Below are 24,005 nucleotides of genomic sequence, written 5' to 3' on the forward strand. Positions count from 1 at the left end.
ACTTTGAGCTTTTTGGTTTCCGTATTCAAAGTAAGTTATCTCAAGACTTCTTTATAACTATAAAATGGTGTTAATATTTTCTATTACATTGCTGAATGTATACCCAAGAGGTGCTCTCATCATCTTGGATGCAAGATTTGTCAACTTCCATTACGGAATAGGCAGGTTGAGAAAATTCTAAGAGCAGCTAGGCTTATTGGTACAGAACATCTGATGTCATGTTCACAGCTTTCGCTGAATTTATATTCTATACATCTATCCTCCAAAATACATGATCAGCTTGATGATCAGTTTTTGATCCAGCTTCGATGCTGCCGAAGTTAATATTTTTTTTTTATTTTAATTCCGATTAAAAATAGTACTAAAAAAGTATTTGAAAATCTATAGCGTAGTCTACCCTTCCTTTATCAAATTTTTCAATCCCTTTTAATTTAAGCTTTTATGTTTCCATTACGGGCTTTTTACAGCTTTCTCTTCATTTACTCATCATTTCTTTGTTTTTCCATTTCCCAAAGGAGACGCGGATTTATTAACAATAACTATCCGTTGGTAGAAATAAAGCTTCTTCAGTTGTCTGTTATGCTGCCGCATAAAAAAAATTTCATTTAATCGGTTTATCGACTTACTTTTGTTGTGCTTAATTTTCAGCGGATTTCGCTTAGCTGTTTTCTTAAAAATTAATTGGTAGGAGGAGTGAAGTAAACGATTTCATGAAGTATTTTTTTTCTTCTACATTAACTCATATATTATTTGGGGACTTCAAAATATGAACCAGCCAAAAAGGTATCGAATTTGGGTAGCTTTCTTAACTTTAAGATCGCTTAAAAGCTTACGAAAGCATGAATGTAGAAAATTAACACATAGATGGCGCTGTGAACCGAAAACAAATTAATTAAAGATAGAATGGAGGTTATTGTGACTCAGAATGTAAATGGCAGCCAGAGAAAATATATTCAATTATATTTGCTTTACGCATAAAGTTATGAAATTGGCTTACAATGCTTTGAATATTTTAAATATTACCTGAACAGAAGCGTGGCAATGAACACCAAAACCTGATGGAGCTACATGGGTGCAAAACTGCAAAAGTCGCATAAAATAAAATCGGAAATACACAAAATTATTATTGGCATTTGATAGAAAAGACTGTAGAAACATGATAGGAATACTAACTGGTCAATATCCGATGGTGACACGAGCCAGAAGAAAAGGGCTGAAGGCTGAAATAGAAAACACTGCAGGAAATGTCTAGAGCAAGGCATCATGGAAACAATGAAGCAACTCTTCTCCACTTGTCCTGCATTGGCAAGACTACGCTGTAAGCATCTGGGGTCCCCACGGTATGACACACTGGAGGAGGTATCGATAAGGAGGCCACAAAGTCTGTTAAAAATCATGTCAAGCGCAGGCAACCTAAAAAAATACTGCTTCTCAAGGACCTAGTAACTGAACTCCAGCTGATATCGCAAAGAACCAAAACTGGACTATGCGTAGCTTATTGGCCTACGAAATAAACCTTTCTTAGCCTAAATTTTACCATATAGCGAAATCTCTAATACAAGTAATGAAGAAAATTAGTTTCACTTTAAATATAAGAAGCTCACTTCCTCTTGGCGAAGCTCCCCATTGCAGTACAATCTCAATATCTTGCCACTTTATCACTTTAAATGAAATTCTAATAAATCATATGTATCTCAAAGCGCACGCATACACCTACATACATATACATATTTACTATCAAAAATATCTCATATCTTTTCACGTTCAACGCGCCAGCGGAGACATAAATTATTTGCTACAAAGCCGAAATATATTATAAAATAGTTTTGCTTGCGTTAGCTAAAAATATGCCTAAAATTCCCGTGAACCTCATAAGAGCGCTTAACCGCCTATTGGGCGTATAACTAAGTGCGCTTGCATGGTGCGCGGCCTAGTTGCGGTGGGTGTAGTGTCCAAACTAGCAAAATCAGCAGAAATTTTTAACCGCAGTCGGCAATTAATCAAGCCGCCGCATAAGCGTACACAGGCGAAGGAAAGGAAAGGCATGAAAGCATAACGACGCATACAAGGGAAGCGCGCACAATGACGTAGAGGCCAAAGAGAATCACATGCTTGACACACACACACACACATATGTATGTATATTGAAGGCGCAGCAAAGACAGGCAAGCAAGCTACGGAAAAATGCGCACTATGCTGCCGACGATGGCATTTTTTCCTAGCAACATTTCGGCTGCTTTCATTTTTCGAATTTCGTGCTTTTTTCCTGACCAAATCGCTGTCTACTGACAGGCATTTTAACTGCTTTGAATACGCCGCCAACGCTGCCGACCAAGCGCAGACCTCTAACTGGCTAACCAACTAGGCCGGCAGACAGCGCCCAATGGCTTGCCTTTGCGGCCTGGCTGTATAAAAAAAATCAGAAAAAGAAACGCAAGCCTGTGTGAAACTAAGGAATGCTTGTGGCTGCAACACAAGCTGTCTAAGCGCCGCTGGTCAACAACTCTATTGCCCTGCGTCTTGTTGTAGATTTTCTGTTTTCTTTTTTCACCTTTTTTAAGTGTCATATTTTGCAAATTTTTTGCCTAGCATCTAACCCAGCTCGTTGCGCCACTCAACTGCATAGCGGCGAAAATTTGTATGCGCACAACAATTTTGCGCTTTTTTCATGCTTATCAGCCTTTGTGTATGCTTTATCTTTTTGTGCAGCGCTTAGCGCTTTGCCTTTCTCTGATTGGTTTATCAGTTTTTTTTATTATCTCAGCTGTTTTATGTCTCTGTTGTGGCTAAGTTATTAACCAAGGCAATTGACACGGTGGAAAGTCAGCGCATATGGGTGTGGTCGGCCTAAAGGTATGCTAGAAAATTTTATGTTTTTTCTCACTTTTTCTTAAAGTTCGAACTAATGAAAACACGTATCTTGAGCATAATTTGCTAGTGTTTGCTTTAGTTTTTTATACAAAAATTTTATTTCTTATTAAAAAACTACATTATTGAAGCTCCTAAAAATATGCACCTTTTTTTACTCCATTGAAAACTGAAAGTAGATAACTTTTTTGGTATTTTATTTATTTTAGATCTAGAAGGACCGTAATTTACCGAATGATACCTACAAATATGTTATTGGTACATTTTTGAAACTCCTGAAAGTATGCAAATCTTTCTTACTCCTATGAAAACCGAAGTTAAAGAATTTTTTGTATTTTTTAGGTTATTATATACTTCTAGAACGACGCTATTTTACCAAAAGGTGCTTGAAATTATGCTGGGGTTGACTTTAAGCGCATTTTGGTAAAATAGTTCAGAAATTTTTTTCTGTTATTTTTTAAGAGATCTGCTTGACGCTCAAAACTTAAGCTTCTATCATAGAATAAGTATTTTACTAACATTATAAAATTCATAATTGTGCGAACCGAAGATTATAGAGTTATATGTGATAATCCATATATTCAAATATTTCAAAAAAATTTAAATTTGTGTCCAATATAAGTCTAAAAGCACAAATTCAAATAAAATATATTAAATGAATACATTTTCATTTAAGTTATGCATTTTTCGAGACCACTGAAAATATTAGATTTCTTTAGCGCAACCCAAAAGCATACGAAGAAGGCACAACAAACGAATTGCTTATGCGGAAATGCAATATTCAACTGACAATGCCTAACCCACATTCCATTTCGTTGCACAAACACACACACACACAAGCCTGTTTGCATGTGTGAGTATGCGCGCAAGTTTTTTCTTAATATTTTCCGATTTTGCATAAATGTTGCATACTTTCAGGCATGAATTTTCATTTCATGCATAAAACCAGCAAAGAAATTGCGCTTCAACAAACTTTGAAATAACTACAATAACTAAAATTGCATAATCACTGGTGAGGCAAACAATAAAGATTCGAATTGAAAGCGCAGCAGTAGTAGAGGCAGCTTGCAGCAAGCAGCAAAAGTATCGGCAATTGTTGTAGTAGTCGGGGGAGCGGCAGCATTGAAAGGAAGGAAATGAAGAAGTGCGGCTAGTTTTGCGAAAACTTTATGCAAATATAATCTAGCATTTTGAACTTCCGCCGCCTATGGTATATACATACTATATATAATATATATTATTGTAATGCAAGCACTTTTGGGTAGCAATGCGTAGTTAGGTAGTATACTTATATGAAAATTTATTATATTATATTTTATTTTGATTTATTTGGATTTATTTTATTTATAGTAGAAGTACTAACCCCAACAGCTCGCCATACGCAGGAATTTTGGAATTTTATTGAGAAAAAAGTTTCGAGCTCAAAGCAGAGCAGTAAAGGCAGCGAATACATGATGATTTTGATCATTGGAGGGAGACACGAGCGATTAATCTTTATGCTTATAAAACCGACATTCATTATTATTTTACTTTTGGAAATGAGTAACTTACAATTCCAGTTTTTACTCGACTTTTCTGGAGAAAAATTATACATAACTCAAAGTAGAGCAGTGAAGAGACTGAGAAAAGGCGGTTTCTGCGCATTGAATGGCAACACAAGCGCTTAATTTTTATTGTTTTACTATCATTAGTATTTATTATTTTGTTTTTTAAAAGGATTATTTCAAAATCTATGCGCTTTCGCTGTGCGTAAGTACGACAAAAGCCACACACATCGCAAAAAGTCTCCAGCCAAACCATATTATTAATAGCTTACTTATTTGTAGCAAAAAGCTAAGTTTTCGATAAGTCTAGGTTAAGCATAAATCTTTTCAAACGCAAAGTTAGCTTTACATCTGTCCAATTCCGCTCAAAGGTCTCAATTATTATCCCCCTAGCTTACACCAAAAACTATATAATATAAAAAACCCGGTTCCGCCCGCATTCGTACTTCCTTACTAATATTTTTTATTGTTATCATTGCATTTCTTGTCCTATAACCACTTTTCTTTGCAACTGTCATCTTTTTGCAGTAGAATTTTACCCCAAAATATATGCAAGTTATGACCGGCATATCCTGTGAGTAGCGCAGGGCATGCTTGTTGTTGTAGAAACTAACGAAAACGAAAACGAAAAGTGGCATAATGGTAAAGTCACTGGTTAGGTACTAATCAAAAATCTTAGAATCGTATTTAAAACCAGAAGTCACTTTTAGTTGCTTAGAAAAAAGATTTTACAACGTAAGGACACACAAGCACACACACATAAATGCTGGGTAGTAGTGTGCGGGCGGTTATAAGTAAGTATTCGGGCATGTATAGCAGCCTTAGCTACTTGCAGAAGTAAGAAGTGTGCTTAAGTTTTGCTGTCGCATAACCACAAGCGCTTTTCTTGGCCACTCAGTGCATAGTGCCTAAAGCACACACACACATACACATTTAAATACATTTAATATTAGCTATTTTAAAAATTTCCGTTATGATTTCCGAGTGCAGATTCTATTTAGAAAGTTTTGCCTCTTAAACATCAACCGCCAGCACACACATACAAAGCGCACACAAGCAAGCGCATCCAAGCACAAATACACACTCATATGCGCTTTTTGAGTTCACTCACTGACTGCCCGATAAATTTCACTTTGTATGCAAAAGTTTCAAGTCACACAAGCCGACACGCCTCCTCAGCGCTTGCTGCACTGCTTGGCAGAAGAAAGCGTAGCAAACAAAAAAGCCTTGCGCCTGAAAGCGCGCAAGCAGAAGTTATCTGTATATCTCTCTATATGCTTATACGTAAGCTAACTGGCAGTTGTGGGGCAAAAAACTGCATTTCAAGTAGAAATTTGAATACGCGTCATACGACCGAACTAACCAACACAACCAACACCAACAAAAAAAACAACAACATGCGAATGTCACAAGCCAGCAGCCAGCAGCAGGCGGCAGGCAGCTTAGAAAGGCCAACCGCCTAACATTAAAAAGCTGGCATCTGCACAAATGTATGTGTGACCGCATAACTCTTCTGTGTATGTGTAGCCAAACGCTAACGTGCGGGTTGTAGCGCATAGCTGTGTTCGTATAGGCTTGTATGTGGGTTTATGTCTGTCTTGCTGCCGCAAAAATGGCATCTTTCATAGCTCATATCCATAGCCATGCCCATTCAAGTTCGAGATAAGCGTTTAATTTTTTTATTTCCGCTTTCAGCGCTTAAGTTGGCTGCTCTGCAACTGTAAAGGCTGACAAAACTAGCGTATAGGGCCTTTGCCTAGCACCTGCAGTCAACTGCTGCAAGTATCTTTATGCAAAAAATACAGCTGAGCATTCAACAAATTTTAACTTGAAGTCGAACTTAAGCCTTTCGAAATTAACTGATGCGTTTAATGTGGCATAGCGTTTGACAGTTCTCGAAATTTGAAGCAAGTTTTGAGTGAAGTAATTGTCGAAGTTTTATTACATGCCTTGCTGACCTTGTTAGTTATGAAGGAACAATTTATGGTGTGGGTTAGAAGAAGTTATGGTATGGATTAGAAGCTTAAGACTGCCTGAGGATAAGTTTCAAATATTTATTTTTTGGTGGTTTTGGTGATCAGGTTTTGGAAGGCTTTCGCTTCTCAACAAATCTGAATAAAACCCTTGTGTTAAGGAGCTTTTGGGATATTTGAGGTGTTCTGATTACGAATTTGAGTTAAAGAGTTTTCCATCACGTATTTTTGTCATTTTAGTAAATATTGGTGGTTTGACTCCTACACCACTTGGCAACAACTTAGGAATAAATCCTACGTATTAGAAAATTTTCAATATCATTTTAGGTTTTAGCAATCCGAAATTGGCAAGCCTGACAGCCTGTAACATTGCAGTCGAAAAAGATTTTTCGTATTTTGTCAATAGATGTCGTTGCAGTCGTATATGCCAGCGCTACCAAGTATATTGTGTCATACTGCATATGTAATGTTAGAAAAAACAGATTTTAAGCTTAAGTTTAACTCAAAAAAAATTTAATTCAGGGAAGTTGAAAAAAAGTTATAGCTGTTCAAAAATGAGTGAAAATAATGAAGAAATTCGCTATATTTTGAAATTTTTGTATAAAAAAGGGATTAATGCCACGCAAGCCACAAATGATATTTGTGAAGTTAGCGGAGACGACGATGCTGTATCAGTTCATGTAGCATAACAATGGTTCGCTCGCTTCCGTTCTGGAAATTGCGATGTGAAAGATGAACCTGGCTCTGGTCGATCTACCGTTGAAAAAGTCGATTGAATTATGGAAAAGATTGACCAGGACAGTCACATAAGCAGCCATGACAGCATTCATTATCAAACGGTTTTGAACCATTTAAAAAAAGTTGGATACAAAAGAAGCTAGACGTTTGGGTACCACATGAATTGTCTGTGAAAAATTTAATGGACCGAATTAACATCTGCGAATATTTGCTGAAACGAAATGTAATCAAACCATTTCTGAAGCGAATATTAACACGAGACAAAAAGTGGATCACATACGACAATAATGTGCGAAAAAGATCATGGCTCAACAAATGGTTGCAAAGCCAGGATTGACGCTTGGCAAGGTTATGCTGAGTGTTTGGTGGGACCGGAAAGAAATCATCCACTATGAGCTGCTCCAACCTGGTCGAACGATTGATTTTACATTTTACTGTCAACAACTGATGAGATTGAAGCAAGCAATCGAAAAAAACGGCCAGAACTGATCGACAGAAAAGGCTTCGTCTTCCATCAGGACCAGACGCTTCTTTGATGACTCGGCAAAAACTGGGAAGCCTGGCTGGAAAGTTTCGACGCATCCACCATATAGCTCTGACCTTACACCATCGGACTACCATTTGTTTTGGACAATGCAGAGCTCCCTTAATGGAGTAACTTTGGTTTCAAGAGAAGCCTGTGAAAATTACTTGTCGCAGTTTTTCGCCGAGAAACCAGAAAAGTTTTACACTGCAGGAATACCGTCTCTAACGGAAAAATAGCAAAAAGTGGTCGACCAAATGGTACATATTTGGTTCATTAAAGTTCATTATAAATATAAAAAATAAGTTGACGTTTGATTAGAAATACGAAAAGACTTATTCGACTAAACAATATTTCAAATATATTTTGAAAATAATTGGACTTTGAATTTTTGCATGTCCTAGAAAAACTTAAAAATTTTCTTACCTCGTCAGCAAATTTGAACTCTAACCAATTTATAATCATTCACAGCCATTTCTGCTTAGTATCCGTATGTAAAAAAAATTCACAGAAATTCAAATACAATATTAAGTAGTATTTACGGAAATAATGAACACTTTGTCCAGCAATGCTTCCAGGCAAGAGGAGCGAAAATTTACTTTCATTTCCATTATTTGCCACAACAACAATGTACCGCTACTGCAGTGTATTTATAAGCGAACAAAATGCGTTGGCATTAAATTGCCAAAGTATAGCATAATAAAGCGAAATTCCATTGACCACTGAAACCACAAGCACACAGTCTAAAAATGTGGTTGATTAACGGCGGTGAATTTTGTGGATTGAACAGCGAATTTTGATGTGTGAAGCGCAAATATGAGTGCAAATGCACTGAAACAAAAGCAAAAAACCACAAACAAACATAGAACAGTATTTCGAAATAATGAGCGCCTAAAAGTAGATATGTGTTACAACCGAAATGCCAAATGCTGCGGAAATGCGGAAATAATATTTTGAACTGGTTTTGAAAAATAATTGAAGGCGGTGATTTAATGCTAAACCAGGCATGCAGCTAAAAATTATGGTCAGGTGAAAACAGTGTGTAACAAAAGTTGCTAAAATACTAGGCAGAAAATTATATGTAAGAACTAATAAACATTTTTCTACTCCGAGCTTGTGATATTAAGTTGGCGTTATTGTTTTCAGAATTTTCTAATTCTTTTTTTCAAATTAATATTAGATTTTATGTAAGAAAAATCAAAACTCTATAAATAAATAAGTGCACTAGACAACAACAAGCAACTACAGTTAAAAAATAAAATTACAAAATTTTTTAAACTGCGTGCTTACCCCAGTTAAGGCCGTTTTATCATTGAGCACAGCTGCTTGTGGCGTTGTTGGCGAATTAGCAGCCGTCGTTGTGCTCTCCGGGCTAAAGTAAGTTAAAAAGGCACAACCTGCAAGTACAGAGAGAAAGGGAGAGAATGTATTCACATTTGCCAAAATTTGTTTTACAATGTTTATGAGAGTTATTAGTAAAAACGCCTTAAAACTAGTTTAATAATTTTTAATAATAAGGATAAGGACAAGGATAAGGATAAGGAGGTAAAGATAAAGATAAAGATAAAGATAAAGATAAAGATAAAGGTAAAGATAAAGATAAAGATAAAGATAAAGATAAAGATAAAGATAAAGATAAAGATAAAGATAAAAGGTTAACAGGTTATATTTCAATTATTTTCTTCGTTATTGAACATGAAAAGAAATACAGTTTGAAAGTCTCTTCCACTAAAACCCATGATTTTTCCACGAAATTTTTTAACTCACAATGCAGGTTTCCGAAGAGAAATATAGTTGTACTTCTCAAACCTGAGCGTAAAAAAGAACATGAGATATAGGATTTCGGGAGAAAAAAGTTCCCGAAAAAAAGTAGATATAGACTCTGCGACAACAACTCACGAGCTGTGTTTGTATACTAGTTCTTTTGTATGTGATATTCACCGTCGCACCTACCTCTTGTTTCCTCCAAAAAACCACGCTTCCAACGACGGCAATAATTTTCATGCGCCAATAAATACTCCACTAGCAACCGAAAAACTTTTCCCATTAAATTCAATCAAACGCAATTACTTGGTTGAGATATAAGACACTGCTGACAGCGATTTTCAAGTAGCTAAATTAAGTAAAATTAAATTCAAACACGACATTGCCAAGCAAGTCAAAGCGATATTTTTCGTCTGCCAAAAAATATTTTTTTTCGCTTTTCAATTATACATTGTTGTTGTTTGTTTTTCCAAACAACTCAAGCCTGAAAGCGACGACAATGCTGCTTAGCAGAAAATTAAGGCAACAAAAAATCAAGAAATGAAAACACTACAACAATAAGTTGAAGCAGAAACAATGTAAACATGTGCATTAACGTGCCTGTTTGGCGAGAGAAGTGCCAAAAGCGGCAAGAAAAGGCCGAAAAAGTGCCAGCGCACGGCTGACATGAAAGCGAATGCCGAAAATAAAAAAGAAATTTCGTAATAAAAATTACTTGAAAGACATACAAAAGAATAAACATTGCATGTGGCATGTTGCATGTTGAATGTTGCTGCTTGTTGGCTATTGTGGCAAGTAGCATACGCACACACATACACATATGTAGTACAGCTGAAAAGCGCAGCATAAAAATAGCATGTGACGTGGCAGCGGCGTGACGAACATTTTGTTGCCAAATGCCAGCGGCAACAAAGAGAGATGGAGAGACACACAAACAAACACGTGGTGGGCAATTGTGTGTGCATGCTGCAAGTATGAGTAAGTGTGTAGGTGTGGCTGTGTCATGTGGTAAATTTAATAATTCAAGTTATTACACTGTGCACATAACACGTGCAGTTGCATGCCACATGTATGTGTTTCTACATACATATACATACACATATACATGAATGTCTGCGTGTGTTTGTGTGTGTATGTCCATTGTTGACTGCCAGCAGCAATTTTTGCCATTAATTTATAGCTAAACGCGAACGTTTAGTCACACATTTTCACGGGCACGAACTGCTGTGGCATACAACAACAACAACAATATGCACATTACTAAATAAAATATTGAAATAATCAGCGGCGTGTGGGTGAGCGCAAATAGATTTCCAAAACTAAAACTATTTATATTTAGCATTAATAGCAACAACAACAACCACTTTCATGCAAGTCGCGTGCACTCACTCAAATGGCCCATGTCAAACCATAACGACAGCTGTCAAATGCACAAACAGGCAGTTTATAAACCAGCAAGCACCATTTACACCAAAAAAAAAACAGCGCAGCTCAACAATAACAACTAAGGCAAATAATCACGTGACTCTTCAGACTTCAACTGCAGTGGCAACATTTTTGAAATGCCACAAAATTATGCTGCACACCACATTGCAACACTGCATCACTGCATTATTGTTGATTATAACATTTTGCCGTTGACTTTTTGCCTGTTACTTTTTGTTGTTTTTGTTATATAAATGCCGGCGCTGTCTAACTAACGGCGCTTTCGAGTTATTAAAATATCTGCCATTTTGTCAATTGAGGCGCACATGAAAAATTGCTTTGTGTGGTTAACTATAATTCGCGGTTTGTAGTTTGAGTGTTGCCACAAAACAAACCAGAAACATTGTGTGGCGTTGCGTGTGTGTTGCATGTGTATTTTAGCTAAAAATGCTAATGTTTTTGTGGTCAAAAGTTAATTATGAGATTTAATATTGTGCTTATGCACATTAAATTTGTAATTTTTTTTAAGAAATAATATTTTTTTCAATAAGGTAGCAACTTTAAATAAAAAAAAAATAAAAAATAATAATACCGAAATAATGTAAGTTTTTATTACATAAAATATATTTTTTGTATAAGAAATAATTCTTTACAATAAGGTGGCAACTCTACACAAAAAATAAAACATAAAAAAATAATAGTTCCAAAACAATGCCAGTTTTTTATTAAGGTTTTGTTTATCAAAATTAATTTTTTGTGTAAAAAATTATATTTTTTCAATAAGGTGGCAACTCTAAATAAAAGACAAAACATACAAAATTATAATTCCGAAATATTTTTAGTTTTTATTAAGGTTTTATTACATAAAAATTATTTTGTTTTATACGAAATTATTTTTTTCAATAATTTGGCAACTCTAAATATAAAACAACACATAAAAAATAAAACATAAAAAATTATAGTTCCAAAATAATGCCAATATGGTTTTATTTAACAAAATTAATTTTTTTTTATAAGAAATAATATTTTTTTCATCAAGGTGGCAACTCTGAAACTAAAAAAAAATAATAATTCCTAAACAATGTTTTATTAAATAAGTTTAGGTAAATGAACTGTTTCCTGTGAGGCCACATATAAACTCGGTTGTACAGCGACAGAAGCTTGTCCGTTATAATGCCCAGAACTCCAAAATATGAATCAAAAACACCGTCAGATATAAACAAAAAGGCTATGGCCTACAAGATGATCCAACCATAGTCTGGCGAAATTGGTCAGAGCAATATGTTTCCACCTCATCTTCCTCCCTACAACTTTGACAAACTCCAGAATCTTTAGCTTCGCTGACCAACGCGTGCTGAGCTCGCTTGAAGCTCCAGCGCCCGAATGTCCGAAGTCAAGGGAACCTTTGCTCATTTTCATCCTGTTGGACTTTGAGTAAAGGTGCTCTTTCTTGGAAACTTATCGACTTTACAGCCATTTCCGCTTTGGCCAGACACTCATCCTAGTTTACTGCGGAAGTAACTTGATGCTACAGTGAGTGTAGTCATACACATCTTGACTAGCTTTGAGCACACTGTCAGCAAGTTTAAGGTCTGTATGGCAGCTCTGCTATCATATTGGAAACATACATACTTAAAAGTAACAGAAGGCTAGTCTTACATTTTCAAAAAATCTAATACATTTTGGGTCTAAAACATTACTTAATTGATAGAGTACTTAGTTAAATAAATTAACTGTGTCAACTACTGTAATATCAAGGCGTGCTAAAAATAAATTTATCTTCATAAAATCGAATGAATCACTTGCACTTCTTGAAACCTTTTTTCGCAAGCCATACGCCAATTAATTAGATTAAGTACCCCAGCCTTGAAATAAGCACTCCTACAAATATAAGGCGCTGGTTTCCAACCCATCCGACATACACTTAAAAATTACATAATAAGCCCTTCTTCCCACTCTTTGCTAACCGCTACTAAATTTTGGTTTTTCGAAATCTTTTTCCTATTGTGTGCTTTTTCTCCGCTAATTGTCGTTAAAAAGTTGCCACAACAACCGGCGCTCTTTGTGTAATGAGGCTGCAACAAAGTCACAATTTTTTATTAGCATCTATAAACGCTAGCTAATACGCTTACTACACGCTGCCGCCACTTAGCGCTCAATTACTAATCCAAAACAATCAAACAAACCGAAAAATCCATGCTTCTGTCATTTAGGGTGTGGCAGAGCTGTAAAAAAATTGCGAGCAACCATCGTGCTGTTCTTTAATTACCTGCGCTTTCGGTAGCGATGACGTTAGACGAACATTTGCAGAGCAGAAAGTAGTTTGAGTGATGTGAAGCAGAGTAAGGAAGCATACATTTGGGCGCAAAGCGAAATTTTTATACCTAGCGATATGAAAATTGTGTAAGGCAGTCATGTTTATTAAGTTTTCTGCTGCATTTAACTGAGTAAAATAAGAATTTTGTCTCAAGACTTTGTTTTAAGTTCTCACGTGATCCCTTAAGGGGAGCTATTTGTGGTTAATTATCAGAAAAGTACTTTTTATTGCTTAAGTGAGGATTTAACTTGTCTAAAAAGTTCTAAATGCAGTAGAAAATTCTACGTGTGTTGTACATGCTCCATTTCCACATATCGTAAACTTTTTTATGATTTCAAGACTAATTGACTTGAGGCAAGAGCAAGTAGTCTCTCGATAGATATAGTGTTCGATGTTCCATTCAGCTCAACTTCAACTCATTAAACATATCCCTGATAGCAAGATGTACCAATAAGTTCACAGCAAAACCTGTCTCTAGAATATATCTATTTCATATACTCTCTGTCTTGATAAAAAAAAACGCAACATGAAAGTAAAAAAAAATTAAACTCTCGAGAATGCTTGGGCAGCTTCAATGCATCCTGTACGGATCTACGCTCTGCTTCGTTCACAAAACGCTATATGATGGTATAATAAATCAACCTCTCGAGAATACTTGGTGATTCTCAACGAATTTTGTGTGGGTCAATATCTGCTTCGATCACAAAATGCTCCATGAAGGTATAAAAGTTGAAACTTTCGAGGATGCTTGGACATCTTTGATCACTAATGGCTTCATGAGAGGTTCAAAAATCAAACTCTCGTGGGTGCTTGGACATCTTCAATGAATCTGAACGGGTCTATGCTCCACTTCGATCACAAAACGCTCCATGGAAGTGTAAAAAATCAAGTTCTGGAGGATGCTTGGACATATTCCATGAAAAGCCATAAAAAATTAAACTCACGTGGGTGCGTGGACAGCTTCAACGAATTTGTGTACGGCTTAGACTCACATTAACAAATTTAGCAACTTTTCTGATGTTATAAAATTATGGGCGTGGTTTAAATTCACTTTTTGGTATCTATGAGAAAAAAACGTATACTAATTTTTTTAAAGTTTCGAGCGATGAAAGGCATAATTGCATCCTCAGGTGTACAACTATCGAATTTTCTACTCAATCTGAGTAATTTATGTGCTTGTTAGTATTACTGATATGCTTTTCAGGCTTAGTGATATTGGTTTCCAACAAATCTTACGAACATAATTCGAATACCCTTCAGTAACATATTTCCAAGGGTACAAAAGTGGTACAAAATATGTGGTGTAATGGTGCAAAATTAGAAAATTGCACGAAAAACGAAAAATTACGTTTATACACATCTGCACACACAGAAATATACACAGATGTATGCACACGTTTGTCACCCGAAATTATGTGAAATGAGCGCCCATGAAAATAATGTTTCGCAGCGCTTGGCTTTTTTGTAGGTGATTAAACGGCGAATAGCGCGCAGCTGTTACAAAGTAATTTTTTAGCAAACATTAAAAAATGGCAAGTATTCAGCAAACTGGTATGCCAGTGATCCGGCATGACTGCGGCGACACGCACACACCAACATACATGTTTGGCTGCTGAGTTTTTTCCATTGTAAATTGCCGCCTATTAAGTCATATGTAGAAAGGTGCTTATGTTATGTGCCAGCAACAAGAGCAAAAAAGCAACATTTAATAGCTGCCATTGAGGCTGAGCGGCAAAGGGTGCGAGGCGTTGATGACAAACGACAAAGACGAGAGAGCAGTTGGTTATGCAACGAGTTGACACAGAGCTTGCTGTGTTTGTTGAGTGTTGTAGTTGTTGTTACGAAACTAAAATTGCCACCAAATGATTGTACTACATGCGAACATACACACATACATAAATGCATATATATACACACATAAGCAGCAATTTTTGCCAGCGTCCATGATGTCAACGCAGTCAAGCAAAAAATCACAGCGAAATACAAAAACAAAAAAATAGCAAAAAAGCAAAAATACCAAAAAAATATTCGCCTTTCGCTAAACTGTTCATATGTGTGTGTGTGTGTGTGTGTGTTGCTTTTGTGCATAAAAAGTACTTTAAAAGTCATTAGCAGCTTTGCTGGTTGTCGTTTGCGTGCGAAGAAATGTTCCAACACAAACATATGTGGCACATACACACACTCGTGCAACATTCAACACATATGCGCTTTGCCTCGTGCCATTTCGCTGCTGAAAATAGTCACCATTTTGTCCACATTTGGCAACCATAAAAAATGCAAAGCATTCGCTTACACTTTGGCATTGCAATTTTTAAAGCATACTTCACGGCGCTTGCCTGCAATGCGTTGTCGCGCTGTTTATTTGCAGCTGCAGCTAATGGCGCAACTATGAATGGACTGTTGACTTTCGCTTTGAGTTGTTGCTGCAGCCAGTTGTAGTTGATTTTATACTTTTTTCGCCACACTTGCTGTGGCAGTTAGATTTTAGTTGCATATATACATATAATTTTACTTTTATAACCTAATAACGGTATTTTTTCGCTTTTTCTTAATAACCTTACTTAAGCGCAGGTCGCAGCTGCTTTGAATGTACACTTTGAACGGTTAACGATTAGCGCTTAACTGTCAAGTCGCTGTTTAAAACAAAATTTTTACACACACACACGCATACATAATGTACGTAAATATATATGTTCAATCTTTTGGCAGCAGCTGTTGTTAAAGTTTTGGGCTAATTAGCTGAAAAGGGTTTACTTTGAAAGTGGCAAGTTTTGAAGCTATCAAATTTAATTGAGGTATCGTTCATTATAATAATTACTTCTTGTATAATTTTATTTTATTTTTCCAGATTAATCCAGCAGCAGTGCCATATTGCTGCTTTTGTATTTTATTTTTTAAAAACACTAATTTTTATTATTTGGTTGTATTTACAGTTTTAACTATATTTGTCTTTCCACATTAGTTTCTCAGTGTTCGACAAATTTTTCTTAATTTGAAGCAAAACTTTCGCAGTGCAAAACACTTTTGAAGCAAAGCTATCTTCGGTGCGCTTGTTCATACAAACTGGCCACACTCAAATTAAATAAAAGAAAGTTCATATATGTGTTTAACAGATCTAATAAATCGGCTGCTGCCGTACGCCGATGGCATAGATATCATTGACCATAACAACCCCGGTTGTTATTCAATCGGTTCTGCCTTCTTCAGGTTGGCTAAAGAAGCAAAGCAACTGGGTCTGATACTGAACGAGGGAAAGACGAAATATCTCCTCTTATCAAACAAAAGGTCGTCGCATTCGCGACTTGGCTCCCACCTCACTGTTGACAGTCATAACTTCGAAGTCGTAGATAATTTCGTCTATCCTGGAACCAGCGTTAACACCATCAACAATGTCAGCCTCGAAATCTAACGCAAAATAACTTTTGTCAGCAGGTGCTACTTCGGACTGAGTATGAGAAGAAAAGTCCTTTCTCGACCAGAAGACTAAAAGACCAAATTCTACAGTCATCACCCCCCGTCCTGCTATATGGTACAGATGCATGAACGATGATAACATCTGTTGAGTCGGCGTTACGAATTTTCGAGAGAAAGGTTTTGCGGAATATTAATGTTCGCAAATTATGGATGAAAAAAAATTTCGTGTGTTAATAAAACATCTCTTTTTGGGACGAAAAATACTCTCAACGCCAAGGTTTGGCTTAATCTACATTATTTGAACTCTGTAACAAAATCAGCTGTTAAAAAGGGGCTTACTTAGCTTGAACGATACGAAATGAACACCGAGGATGATAAAAAATAAAAGCGAAAATAATTTCGCATTTCCCTAAATGGAAGTAGGCAGTCAGCTCTCGAAGCTGAGACTCTAAAAATATCAAAGGATTGTATTGCATATATCGATGGTCAGCCGAGGTCATACGCAGTCCTATGATGAGCCGACCCTAAACCGTAGAAAGAAACAAAATTCGGCTGGTAAATTTATGGTATTGGAGTTTTTTTTAATGCTATAATCGTTGTATCGTCCTCGAAGATCATTATATCGAATAATAAAATTAAATTTCAAAAAAACTGTTTCTCTAATAGCCTACGAAATTTTCAGTCCAACTGTATATAGTCTGCGTTTTGCAAGGGCTTCAGATATGAAGGAAGTTAAAGCCTAAGAATAAACTTTTCGAACAAAAACAATATATTCTGATACCGCACATACATGACACAAATTTTTTTTTGGAAAATGGCGTTGCGTATACGTAACGAAGAAAGAAAATTAATTAGAACCAAAAGAAGTCGAGACATGTATGTATGTATGCATATTTTATCAAAAAATTAAAATTGTAGCTACTTCTTCGATCAGTAGCTGTATTCATTCATAATAATAACAATATTTTTTTTTTGCTTTTCGGTTATGGATAATTTTGAGTAGAAAAGCCTCTCTCGCCCCTCAGATTTGGTAAGTTTTTATGGAGTTGTGCTGGAACACAAAGTGTTCTTAGTTAGCTTGTAATTTTAGCAGTACCTTAATCCGTTGCAAGTTTATGTATTCTACTTATGCATATATAGCTATATACTCAATATAATAACCTGATGAAGCGCTTTACCCATATTTCACATCTCTTACCAATATTTCAATGCTCTCCACGAATTATTCAATTATGTATTTCCTAAACCAAAAAACCACATTAAGTTAAAAGTTAATATGAATTTTAAAACATTTTTTGAATGCCTCGGTCCTACCACTTTCCCCAGTTAGCCAATTCACTGTCGATTTGTAAATGTGTTAAGTTCTTTTCAACGAGCCAGTCGGACTTGTGCCAAATGCTGTCAAAATCAATTGTGCACAGCAATGGAATGCAGCCGACTGCCTTTTCGGCTGCTATAAAGAATGATTTGGCTAAATACCAAACGGGTTGAGAGCAAAGAAATCCACACACATACACACACACAACTGGTTAATAGAAACACAGAAGCAATACGAGCACACTACAAAGGTGAAGGAGGCGAGCGGAAGGCGCAAAAAAGCGGAAGCACAGCAAAAGCTGGAACAAAATGTAAATTGCATATCAAAATGTGGTTGCCACAAGCAACACATACACACACAGCTGCACTTAATATAAACATACATGCACATATACACATGCATGCATACAGAGATAGCGTGGCAAACGAAATTGAAATTGGCAATGCCAAAAGTGGTCTTGCCTCCATCCACCCACACGAACACACACACACACACAGACAAAAATAAATACAAGTGAAGAAACTTGCGCAGCGAAAGCACGAGTGAAGTTGATTGCCAGCACACCTGCAACCCAAAATTCGCCGCACAAAAAGTTCCAAATAAAAATTTTATATTTCTAAATGTATTTGAGAGCGCTTGCGTATGTGTGTGTGCTGCAAATTTTTGGCTGTAGGTGTAGCCGAAACGCCCCCTAAAAATAGTTTTGACTTTTGCTTGCACTTTTCAGCGTCGAATGCTGCCACTTCCTCGCTGTTGGTACGCTGCAAAACCGTAAATGACGACCCATTAAAATTCAAACTAAACTAAACGTTTGTGGGCAGCAACCAAGGCAGCACAGGCCAGCAGTAAGCAAAAAAAAATGTATAAGCTAGGTTATACAGTTATACAAAAGTCAAATTGAATAGTGAAAAAGGCGTTTGCGAAATTTCAAAACCTGCCATGATATATGCATATGAGTGTATTTATAGAAATGTGGTTTCGTATGTCAGATACACAGGCCGCTAAGCAAACTAGCGCCTGAGTGTATGCTAGTTAAACAGCTGTATGTGGGTGTATGTAGTAGGAAACTAGCGCCTAAAAGTATGCTAGTTAGACATATGTACGTATTAGCACAGTAGCGCCTAAAAGTATGATTGCGCTATATATATTTGTAGCATACATTTAGGCTCAGTGGCCTTTAGACTTTGACTGTGGTGCATCTGTGCGCAAAGTTTATGGTTTTGTTTAATTTTATCAATTCGAATGGTCAAATGGAATTTTTATGCAATTATTTTAGTGAATGTTTCCACACAGAATTTAATACCTAATAATTAATATTGAAGCTTTTTGCGAAGAATACAAAATTTTTGAAAGTCATATTAGACATATGAAAGGAAAATACATTAAACATTCTACAAAATCTAGGAAACAGGGTATTTTTTCTAGTACTTGGAAGCAAGATTTGTATTGAAGTATTTGGTAATAAGAAAAAAAATTAAATCGGTAAAGCGTAGGACTTTCCGGTTACAAATTAAAAGCTTCTACTTGGAGAGGCTGCCTTAAATGTGTCTAAGAACCCAATGGGTTGTTTTCAAAATGACGCTACAAAAGTAAACCGATTGGGACAAGAAACGTTGTCATATTTTTCCCCGCTCTTTTTTAATTTTTCTTCAGTTAGGTTCGCAATTTTATCATGGAAAGATATACGATACAATAACGAGTCGAAATCAGCAAAATTTACTACCGAACTTTAAGAGCGCTACGTCCAACTTATGGTCGTCATAATCGTCCTGTCATATCAACAATTGAGCGTCTAGTGAATAGTAATTTGAGCCTACAGGCACAGTACAAAATGCTTTCGTGCCAGTGAGACAAAGAATAAAGTAACGTTTTTATTGAAACACCCGATAGGAGATGGAATTTTAACGCATGCGAGCATACATATATGACTTTGGAAATTTTAAATATTTTGGTTATGGTTCGGCTTTGGATCCAAATATACTAAGAAAGTATCTTAAGTAGATATTTTTTGTTTACAAAGAGTGTAGAGTGCCAGCAGCCACATATATGTATTCAGGTGCTTACGCTGATATGGTGAAAAAGATTAAAGAACGATTAAAGTGTTTCATTGGGTTTTCTATATATTGCAAATTAGCATTACCCTTACATTAGTATTTAGCGGTCATAAGACTTCGAATGACTTCTTCGACCTCTTTATGACCGAATGGCTCCATTTAAACTCTATTTGGGGTAACCGATATAATGGTTAAAAAATATGCTTACACAATAAAACTTACATTTGACATTCGAACTCGATTTGCTAAAAAAACTAATATCAAACTATTTTTGTTCCAACTTCTTGGCATCAAAATCAGTTAGAAAAATTTCTGATTTTTTCATTTTTTAGTGAATCGAAAAAAACACCATACACTTTTCCTGAAAGACCTTCCAATATTTATTAAATTTGAATGCGTCGCCACCAAAAATGCCACCTCAAACTGCAGACAACCCGTTAAAGCAAGTGAACTCAAGTACAGACTGTTGTTTGAGCGAGACCAAGGCACCCAAATAACATTATCAGTGTCATCATTACATGCAAAACAATTGTAATATGCCAACGGTAGAGCAACAGCAAAAACAACAATACCTAAACGAAAGCAAAGCAAATGATACTTGCAAAGCGTAACATAAACAAGCAATTTCTAATAGTAGAAAATGCTAAAAGAAAGGTTTCGAAACTAAACTCACGCTCATACCAACACTTCAATATATATAAAGGTATTATATATATATATATGTATATATATGTAGGTATCTATATACATGTGGTAGCATAAAGTTGTTTGAAAATATTCGGGCAGCAAAAGCTTTTGACGCTTGTTGGCTGAGTCATTGTTGCCAGCACTCGAATATGGTAATGCAAACAAACAAAACAAATAGCAGCACACGTGCATTAGCACAGGTATATGTGGGTGTGAGAGCTGGTACACATGACATGTGTGACTTAGTACATGTGTGTGTGTCAATACATGTGTGAGTCTTTTTGTATCACAACGACGGCGGCCTCAGTTAAGACTGCCAATTGCTAGCACTACACCTTTCAACCTCATATTTGTTGGCCTTTGGCTGGCACTCACACCACTATACACACATACAAACAAACTCGCGCCTAGTTGATAGGCGTTTTGGCAAAGGCTAATGGCTGTGAAGTGCTAAGAAATGAAAGGAAATAACATGGAAATGCCAAAAAGTAAGCTAGCAAGTGCTCGAAATTGTGCTCGTGTGGGGAGTTGGCTGAAAATTTGAAATTCAATTTTCCGCCTACACGCCCCCATACAGCCGCGTTGCATAAAAGCTCAGGCACTCACTGCAAACTAAAGACAATGAGTTGGGAGCAAGCACTTGCGGCTTCTAGAGTGTTTTGAGTATCTTTTTTTAAAAGAAAAGTGGTAATACTAGCTTAAGATGAATGCAATTGAATATATTAGCGTTTTGTGTAGAAATTTATCAGTAAAAGTTGATTATATAGTTAACTATATTACTCCGCTCACATCAGAAAGCTTGCTTTCTAGCCCAAATAACGTGAAATTGCACAAATAAATAAACTTCATCATAAAATATAAATAAGTGTGCTTTTCACCTCATTTTCAGCTCTTTGGAGAAAATTAGAAAACGTTTAAATATTTCTTAATATTTTATGAGCAGCACTTAAGCGCTTTGTTGAAGTTGCCACATAAGTGCTAACATACAAAGTGCATGTCGATTCTCCATATGCATAAAAGTGCATACAGGTGTGTTTGTTTATATTCTTGTGGGTATAATAACGGAGAATTTTTCTACGAAATACTTTGTTGCAGCTAAAGGAGGAAAGTGAAAAGCATGGAAAGTGGCTTTGTTGCACATAATAAAATATTTTTTCAAGAAGCAGTATACTCTTAAAAGTGGACTATAAATTTTAATACAGAACAGAAAATATAAATAACAACAAATATATATATACATATGTATATACTATAAACAAATATTTTTTCTTTTTCTTTTAATTTACTCATTAAATTTAACCATAAGACTAGTTGTCATGTTAAAGGGCAAGCTCAAAGTGACAAATATGAAGCAGAAAGTTTACAAAAATTGATATGCGATCAAAACTTAAATGTCAGCTGTCATATATAAACTGTCAAGTGTCAAACTTTTACTGTCAGAGTCCAATCCACAAGTATTGTATTCTGAATATCGTGCTAAAAATGACAATTTTAAAGTAGAAAGTCCATACAAAATTGAATCAGATCAAAAAGTAAGTGTCAACTGTCTTAAGAAAACTGTCAACTGTCATAAAATAACTGTCAACTGTCAAACGTGTACTGTAAGTATTCAAAAAACCAGTATGGTGGGTTGAAGCCCGAGCATAAATTGACATGTTTGAAGTATAAGGTACATACAATTAAAATAAGATCAAAATTTAAGTGTCAACTGTCATATGTCAACTTCCAAATGTCGTACTTTCACTAGCAATTGTCAAACATCAAGTTTTTTTTTTTTTAAGGTTAAGCTAAATGTGACAAATTTAAATTTACTGTCTATAAAATAAATAAATGAAATCAAAAATGAAGTGTCAACTGTCAAGTGTCAAACTTTCATTGTCGGTGTCTAACCCACAAGTATTGTGTATTGAAGGTCAAGCTTAAAGTGTCAACTTTGAAGCAGAATGTCCATAAAAATTAAATGAGATCTAAAATACATTGCCAATTGTCATATGTCAAGTGTCAAACTTTTACTATCAGCGTCCAGCTCACAAGTATTGTGTATTGAAGACCGAGCTTAAAGCAACAACTTAAAGCAAAAAGTCTATAAAAAATTAAATGAGACCAAACCTCAAGTAACAAGAGTAATATGTCAACTGTCAAGTCTAAATCTTTACTGTCATTATTCAAACAACAAGTACGGTAAAGTGACAAGTTTGAAGAAAAAAATCCATAAAAATAAAAAGGATCAAAAATCAAGCGTCAACTGTCATATGCCAGCTGTTAAATATCAAAATTTACTGTCAGTACTCAAACAACAACATGTATATGCGGTGTGAAAGTCGAGCTTAAAGTGACAAATCCATAGTAAATGAAATGAGAAAAAAATCAAGTGTCAACTGTTACATGTCAATTACGAAATGTCAAACTTTTACTGTCAATATTCAAATAAAAAGTACAGTGGGTTAAAAGCCGAGCTTAAAATGACAAATTTGAAGCATAAAGTTCATAAAAAATTAAGTGAGCTCAAAGATAAAGTGTCAAATGTCATATGTCAACGTCAAATGTAACCTTAAATTACCTGCGTTCTAATCAAAAGTATTGTGGATTTAAAGGCCAAGCTTAAAATGACATTTTTGCAGCGGTAAGTCCATAAAAAATAAAGTGTTACTCAAATTCAAGTTTAACTGTCATGTGTGAACTGCCAAGTGTCAACCTTTTACTGTCAGTAGTCAAACGTCCTATGTCAGGTGTCATGTGCTACTTGAGGATAATATATCAGGATCCAAATATCAGTATTAGCTTCCTAACCTTGTGTTCGATGTCAGTTATGAAGTGTTTTTTAGACAGTGTCAACTGTCATGCATCACCCACCAAGCCTCAAGAGCGAAATATCAGACATCAAGGTAATAACTTGCTAGCAGTGCTATGATTCAGAAGTTAAGATTTGCAACTCCGGTATGAAGTTTCAGACAAGATATGTACACAAAATTTAATGAAGTTTTTATCCTAGTTGGTGTTAGTAAACTTCCAACAAACTTTGAGTGCCAAGAGTTTGAAAGAGTTTGGTTCTAGAAAATCTCTAACGAACTCTAAGAATCTCGAAAATTACCTCCAATAATGGTAATGCTACCAAAGCAAGAACCAGCAAATCCTTATTAACATGAAAAACACAATCTTTAAGTATTATACTCCGTCTAACTATCAAACACTGGCAAAATTAATGAGCATTTTTATATGTCACCCGTGACTTTCTGCTAATTATTTTCTTCGCAAAATTCCGATAAACAAGCTTATCAGCGCACTTGAGCAATTTTTATCCAATGCCATGGGGAAATGAATGTTCTCAACAAAAAACAAGTTTGTTGAGTTTTTTTCGTTTGTTGGTTTCTAGCCACTTT

General features: G+C 35.7%; 1 protein-coding gene across 9 annotated transcripts in view; it reads right to left on the bottom strand.

Annotated features, from left to right (window-relative positions):
• The window catches only part of LOC126763544 (CUGBP Elav-like family member 4), a 955,905-nt gene that overhangs the window by 788,144 nt on the left and 143,756 nt on the right, over nt 1–24,005 (bottom strand). For 6 of the 9 annotated variants that reach the window (XM_050481138.1, XM_050481135.1, XM_050481141.1 and 3 more), the window contains one exon: nt 8,937–9,043. The exons of 1 other annotated variant lie outside the window; for it this stretch is intronic. In XM_050481138.1, coding sequence (XP_050337095.1) covers nt 8,937–9,043 — 107 coding nt within the window. Of the gene's footprint in view, nt 1–8,936; nt 9,044–24,005 lie in introns of those variants that run through there. 2 more of the 9 variants (XM_050481148.1, XM_050481140.1) reach the window with 1 other exon arrangement.

Source organism: Bactrocera neohumeralis, chromosome 6 (assembly GCF_024586455.1).
Source record: "Bactrocera neohumeralis isolate Rockhampton chromosome 6, APGP_CSIRO_Bneo_wtdbg2-racon-allhic-juicebox.fasta_v2, whole genome shotgun sequence".
Taxonomy (NCBI): domain Eukaryota; kingdom Metazoa; phylum Arthropoda; class Insecta; order Diptera; family Tephritidae; genus Bactrocera; species Bactrocera neohumeralis.